This window comes from Macaca mulatta, chromosome 11 (genome assembly GCF_049350105.2).
Source record: "Macaca mulatta isolate MMU2019108-1 chromosome 11, T2T-MMU8v2.0, whole genome shotgun sequence".
NCBI classification, from domain to species: Eukaryota; Metazoa; Chordata; class Mammalia; order Primates; family Cercopithecidae; genus Macaca; species Macaca mulatta.
Window position 1 is genome coordinate 87,796,626 of NC_133416.1, and position 7,597 is coordinate 87,804,222.

At 32.1% G+C, this 7,597-nt stretch overlaps 1 protein-coding gene across 3 annotated transcripts in view; it reads left to right on the forward strand.

Annotated features, from left to right (window-relative positions):
• Positions 1-3,382, forward strand: part of PTPRQ (protein tyrosine phosphatase receptor type Q) — a 218,832-nt gene extending 215,450 nt beyond the window's left edge. For 2 of the 3 annotated variants that reach the window (XM_077952472.1, XM_077952473.1), the window contains 2 exons: positions 1,584-1,707; positions 1,971-3,382. In XM_077952472.1, the coding sequence (XP_077808598.1) occupies positions 1,584-1,707; positions 1,971-2,008 (162 nt within the window). In that variant the 3' untranslated portion in view covers positions 2,009-3,382. 3 annotated transcript variants of the gene reach the window in all.
• Positions 3,383-7,597: the final 4,215 nt, after the last annotated feature.

Sequence of the window (7,597 nt, forward strand, 5' to 3'; positions counted from 1 at the left end):
AGTAACACATAATGGCAGAGGGACCTTGGAACCTGTAGGACTGTCTCACAGAGCTCAGCCTCCTCTGCTGGCAAAGTTTACACCTATCATTCTTTCCAGTGGAGAAGATGAAATCAGGACAGTCAGAAGTTTCACATATCAAATGTGACTTCAAATTCAAATGTGTTTTTTAATGCTAGAACTCATAAATTTAAATGATTTCCAGAAAGATTATACTGTGTCAACATATTTCTGCCAATAATGTAATTCATTGTTTCGTGTATGTTTGAAAACACACTCTTGGAATTACCTTGAGAAGTAACTTACTAGCAATTTCAACAGAAATTTTATTGCTTTATAACAACACTTCATTTCTTACCAAATTGAATTCTATAAACTTGATCATCCACCTCATTTACAAAGCTTGACACCTAATGACATTTGAATTTTCTTTAAATTACATATGTCCTTAAATGGTAAAGATTGCCTAGCTGTGAAAATTAAATGAGACTAAGTGAACAAACACTTATTATGCAACTACTATGTGCCAGACACTATTATAGGTAATCAGAATATAGCGGTGAATATGACAGAGTTCTGCTCCCATAAAACTGACGCTCCAGTAATGAGATGTTCACGGAAACATTTTGTAATCCACAAAGGAATAGATATTCCTAATAACGATTAGCAATTTCTGAAGACAATTTCAATAGAGGAGTTCCAAAAGGGTTTGAAGTATAGTAGCAATAGATATTAATATAACCTATGAGGCCGATCACTTTTGAGAATGTTCTATTTAAATCATTGTCAATTTGATTATATGTCTTAAACATTTGATGATACTCCTTTAAGTCAGATATGTTAGGTACAAATGAGGGTGATTTGAAATATACATTTTTTTTTTTTAGCTTTAACTACTTTTGGTAAGGTCTAAGCTCAGAGATGCTAGTAGGTTATTGAATTATATTGAAAACATTTAAAGGATCCAAATGGTACTGAATTTAGCCCAAACATTCCAATGCAATGTTAGAAGTCCTTGTCCACTACCTGGATGTTTGGGTATTTCAATGATCCATTGCCTTGTATTTACAAAGCAGGACCAAATACTTGACCTTAAGTAGGCCACATATCCAGGTGACTAACAGATTTGTTAAACATATTTTAAATGCACTGATGGCATATAGATATACTCACTCACAGATTTCAAAAGTAAATTTAGCATTTATATTCCAAAAGTCATTCTAACAAGAAAACTGTAAGATAATTTACTCAATTAGATCTAATAGAAAGAAGGAAACTCATAAACAAATTTAAGTAATACAATTTTCTACTTCTTATAATCACAGTAACAAAGAATATATTAACACTTGGTGTTTAGTGACAAGTGTTAGAAAAAAACATGAAGCTTCAAGAGACCACAGGAATTTAGAAAGCCTCATATTTGAAATGGTAGAAAATCATATATATACCATGATAAGTTCTGTGTCTATAACTTAGCTATTTATTTGATGAATTCAGTACTGCTTTTAGCTTTAACAATATAACTCTCTGTATAAAACTCTTCATCAATCTATTTGTTTAACCACTCTGTCTTTGGTGTCTAGGCACAGTATATCTTTTTACACCAGTGCATTCTGGATCTCTTATCGAATAAGGGAAGTAATCAGCCCATCTGTTTTGTTAACTATTCAGCACTTCAGAAGATGGACTCTTTGGACGCTATGGAAGGTAAACAGAAACAACAATATGTACCCAACTTACTAGTTTACCACCTACAGTAGGAACATAAATTTCAGAATAACCGTATGTTAAAAATGTTTAAGAAGCTAGATTAGGGCACAGATCAGTTTTTTTTTTTTCTTTAACTTCTCTCTAATGCAAATTGGGCTAATAATACCTTTTCCATCTACATTATATTTTTATCATGAAACATTTAAATTTTGAACTGTTAACTTCAATACTCTCTTGTAACATGTTACTTTCTGTTATAGGTGATGTTGAGCTTGAATGGGAAGAAACCACTATGTAAATATTCAGACCAAAGGATACAATTGGAAGAGATTTTTAAATCACAGGGGCCAAAGTTACCCCCTTATTCTTCTGAATTGAAATGTGCAAACTTAAAGAAATATCTATGCTTCCCTCACTGTGCCTTTCTAAATGGACTGAACATTTTAAGACTAGTTCTAGAAAATAGCTAATACAGAATAATTATTTGTTTTGTACAGAATAAATATTATGTATTTTAAATGCTTAAGAAAAGACATCCCATATGTTTTTGAAGTCCTGCATATTTTGGAATAAGCCAAATAGAAAATTATTATTATATTAGCATTAATGTTTCATTGTGAAATTTCCCTATGTATTGGATTTAATTTTGAACAAAAGTTGTAAATGTTGATTCAGTAGTGTTGTTTTGGCTTACATGGTGTTGACGTTTCTTGTGGATAATTTCCAGGACTGTCATAATGATCTGTACTTCCATGTACGCCCCTGTTTTGAGTCCTCTGTTTTATGAGTGCTGAGATATCATCTCATGATCCCGAACAGCTGAACAGTAACCCCCTGACACGGCAGGGATTACTTAGCCTTTATACAACACACAGTAGCTCTTCAGGGACACTTAGGGCTATTTAATTTGCATTGTGATCTTCAGTTTGAGAACCTAAAAAGAAAAATTAAAAGTGCAACACATGAAGTTACCGAGTACTATTCTAGCCAACAAACATTTGTAAACTTTCAGACACAAGTTTTACCCCTGTATTGTATATTCAAATATATAGTTAAATGTATCAGTGTATTTGCCCATTAGATATAGTCAACCTAATATTAACAATTCTGAAGTGTTTCTTCAGCAAAAATGTATCAAAAGAGTAATAAAAACACTACGTGTGCTTCAAGCTTGTAAACCAATGATGTGCTGCTGTGGTGCCAACAGAGACTTCCAAATGGATTATGTTAAATGGCTGTCATTTCATTTCCCGAGGTTGATTTTGAGCGGTATACTTGGTGGAACTGAAAACAAAGAAATTAACCATGTGTAGCAAATTCGAGGTTTCTTTAAAGAAAATATTTCAGCCTCCATCTTATTAAATAGTGACAATGTGGTAAGTTTTGAATTATATGAAATTATTTTGTAATAGATTTCAATTAAGAGTAATAAAAATAAATAGTATTAATTATTCTCTTCTATGATAAGAATTATATCTTATGCTTATTTCCACTGGAATATACATATAAGAAATGTTATGGCCAATAAAATTGAATTTTGATGAATTATCTTGCAGCATGATTTCAGAAGTTCCTATGTAAATAAAAGTTTGATTTTGTATATCCTATTAAGACATAATAATTATACTAATTCTCATATATAATATCTAAAATAAAGATATACATACAAGTATGATATGACAATTTATGTAATATAATATAAATAATTAAGATAAAATTATTTCTTAAGACATCCATAAGTAATTTTAATGTGGGATTTACTATTCAAGAAATTAAAGCCCTTAGTCTCACAGTCTCTAGAAAAATGTAAAATTTACTTCCTTTTTTTTTTCAGGACAAGGAAGTACAAATAAATACAATCCACTACTGTTCCAGCCAATAAGTTTATAGAAAGTTAACAAAAACAATAAAAAATGATGAGAACTCTCAAAGATTCAAGTTGAGATTATACATGCTTTAGTTTCCTTTATGTCAATTATTGAAAATATACGGCAAGCCAGTATGGGGTTTGTATTCATTAAAGACAGATAACATAGCCTGTGTTTGATACACTAAAAAGTAACCTTTTTAGTGTATCAAATGATTTTAAAACATAGTTCAATCTACAGGCCAATCCACTTTCTATTATATCTGCATAAATCAGATGTGTAGAAGATAGAGTTTGGCCCGTGTATATATGCATATGTATATGCATAAAACATAATTTGAATATTAAGTCTCCTCTAACCATGCTTATCAAACTTTAATGTTTATATGAAGTACCTGGTGATTATGTTAAAACGCAGATTCTGCTTCAGTAAAAATAGAATAGTCCTGAGAGTCATTTCTAGCAAGTACTTGAGTTATAATATTGCTGCCTAATTTCAGGATATATGTTGAATAATGTATGTATCTCTAAAAAACATTAGTCAGGATCAGAACAATTTTAGATCTACCTAAAATTACTTAAAACATGTTTTTAAAAGATTTGGCCTCATTATAAAAAAAATTGTAACAAAGCATTTATAAAATATGCATAGCTAGCTATATCAAGACACTAAAATTAAGTTGAAATCCAGACATTAATGATACCTAAATTTTCTTTAAATGATATTGTGAAAGGGCCAATTTACACCCAGGTTCTATAGGTGGGTACTAAGTGCTAATTAATATAATGAAGAACATCTGTAACATTTTTAGATCCGATTTGTCAAAATACATTGAAGCACATGTACAATAAATGAGCAACATGTGTTTCATATGAACCAAATGAAACTGGAGCCTCTCAGAATGGTTTGCCAGAGACAAGAGCAGCTGTGGGTATCACCTCTACTTTCATTCTGCTTTAAAATGCGTCGTTTTCTTCTTTCAGTTTATAGGTGAAATGTATAATAAGTCTTTTGCAGAAAAACGAATTAAACCTTGACCTCTTCGTAAAGGAGATGGTGATTCATTCCACATATTGTAGCAAACACTAGATTTTAAAATGAAATTTAAGTTCAGCAAAGTCTTCTATAAATCAAGCCCCTATTCTGATAATCATGTCCATTTTCATTAGCCAACTTTTAGAAAACTCAGTCAAAAATTGTAAGAAACTTGGGGCACAATGATTTGAAATTCTCAACTGAATTATATTTAAAAGTAAAAATATGAAAAAAGTTTATAAAGCATAATCTTGGCGAAAACAGCTTGTCTTCTTAGGACACGTAATATTTCATGGTAAATGACTCTATAACTATGGATAGAGTTTCCACGTAGAATCAGGACAGTACACCCACTAGCTCATGGAGATGTTCTGAGGAACAGATTAGATTACATATAGGAAAATGTTTTGAAAATTACAGTGAACTTTACAAACTTAGAATAATCTTTTACTAAGACTGGTCAATGTGTAATGTTTATCAAAAAGATAATGCATCCCATTGTAAGATTATATTGTACTTTGTGGGTATTAGTGTCATATTTGTACATCCGTTTCAGATGCACAGACTGAAGAAAAAATTATGGCAGATATATTGACTTCTGGTAAGTAAGACTATTGATACTTTACTAAACAAAATATTTAGTGCTTGTTCAATGAATTTTTGATTATATGGACAGGTACACAAATAATATAAAATATAATTTGGAAAACAAGTAAAGAAAATTTTCATTTCAGAAGATTTAACTGGACATTCTAAATCAGTATCTGTGATATTGTCCTCTGAAAATAAAACTCATTTAATAGGTTAAAAAAAAAAGCATTATTTTCTGTTAACAAGATGACGTTTCTAAAGTCACAACCTTAAATTATTTTAATTTCACTAACAGTATTATTGGATTGAGAAGTCATTTTAGTAAATTATAAACTTTTTAGAGTACTTTTAAATCCATCATCCCTATTAATCCTTACAAAATCCTTTAAGATCGGCAGGGTCCTGTATTACAGGAAAGATAACAAAAGCTTAATTGCTGTGCCTGAAACCACAGTTATTAGTAAAAGTTGAAGCTGAAGTTAAAACTGAGTTTCTGTGGCTCCCAAAAACTCCTCTTTCCATAACGTTATGCCAGTCTCTCCGTAAGTCAAATGACATGCTTAGAATAGTATAAAATGCTCGTGATAAAGAAATGTCCTAATCATCATATGTCCCAATTCCCTATTAGCCAGTTAGAGATTTTCTGCTAATCATATGAAAATAAGTAACAGAAACCACAGACAATTTTAGAGGTAAATAAGCTCTTAGAACAAATTTAAGTGAGTAAAAATAATTATTGATGAATACAGTAATATTAAAGAAGTTTAAAAAGTAAAAAAATTAAAATATTAAAAATGAAAGAAAAAAGAACATTGGAATTTATAGAATTATGAAAATAAAGCTAAAAAAAGAGAAGAGGTTGTTAAAGTCAAAACAGCTCCATAGCATTTCTATATATATTTATATATATATGTAATATGTGTGTATGTATATACAATCAAATACTATCAAGTCCTTTACCCTACTAATAATCAAAAGAAGAGGGAAGAGTAAGAAAAGGAGAGAAGGAAGAGGACAAAAAGGAGAACTAGAATATATAAAAGAAAGATTCTGTAATTGAATATTTGCATCTTTAAGGCATACCTGGCACTGTGCTGGAATCGTAACCTGAGTTGGCATGTTATCTAATTCAAACTTCACCTATGAGATCAACTCCATTAAAAGGGTAGGCAATGGAAGCATGGAGGGATGATGAAGATTGCCCAAATTCTCTCAGAGAGTAATTGGTAGTCTGGAATTCAAATCCAGGTCTATCTGGCTAGAGTTCAAGTTCCTTTCACAGGTATGACCATCCTTATTTTATGTTCAAAAGAAGCACGCAGAAGCCTGGGAATAAACAGGCCTCAAGAAGACAGTTTTTTTAATCCTATTTTGCGCTCACCTCCATTTCAAAACTTTTTAACATGTACATGGACTATAGGGAATTTGGACATGTGAAAACAGCCTACTTGGGTGAACTTTCAGATTAATTAGTCTTTCTATTGTTCATTCTTTTTCGTTCTTTCCCTTATTAATTCATCCGCTATAATTAAATTTGTATAAGCAAGTATTTTTAAAATCTGTGGCCAGATTGGATGGGTATCCATCTGTATTTACTAATTTTGTGATTTTCGGCAAAAAGCAATAACCAGTTTGTACCTCGATTTCCTCATTCCTAATATGGAGATAATTATAAAAGCTACCTCACATGTTTGTAGAGCAGTCTTAGTTCAGAGTAAACACTCAATGAGGTTTAGATTGTAATACACATAATGATAATGAAGCGGCATCATTTGTCTGAGGTAATAGCCAAGGTCCGTTGTCTCACACCAAGGAAATAAGGAAGCTGACACACCAGAGTGAGGTTAAGAGCGGAAGTTTAATAAGCAAAAGAAAGAGAAAAGCTCTGTTGCTACAGAGAGGGGCCCCAGAGAAAACAGGTTGCCACTTCTGCGGTGAAGCGCAGGTTTTATAGATGAGCTTGAGGAGGCGGTGTTTGATTTACATAGGGCACAAAAGATTGGTCGGACCAGGTGTGCTATTTGCATAGAACGTGAAAATCTGGCCATTCATACTCTAATCTTTTATTATGCAGATGAGTTCTCTACCTGGCTGACGCCAGGTTGCCTGCTTCTTTTACTGTACATGTGGTGACAAAGAAAAGGGAAAATGGACCCTCCATGTTGAACATACCTGGCCCCCAGGTAGCCTTAATCTATTGGAACAAATACTGACATTCACCCGTGCAAGCTTCCAGCTTGCTTATCTATGTCTGCAGCTCGAGTTTTCAGGCTGCTCCTCGTTAGAAAAGAAATAATTTGGGGGCTGCTTTTTATTAAAAGGGAAACCTTGCCAAGGACTCTTTTACCCTCCCTATCTGCCTAAATAATTTCTTTCTAGCTCTTGTATCAATA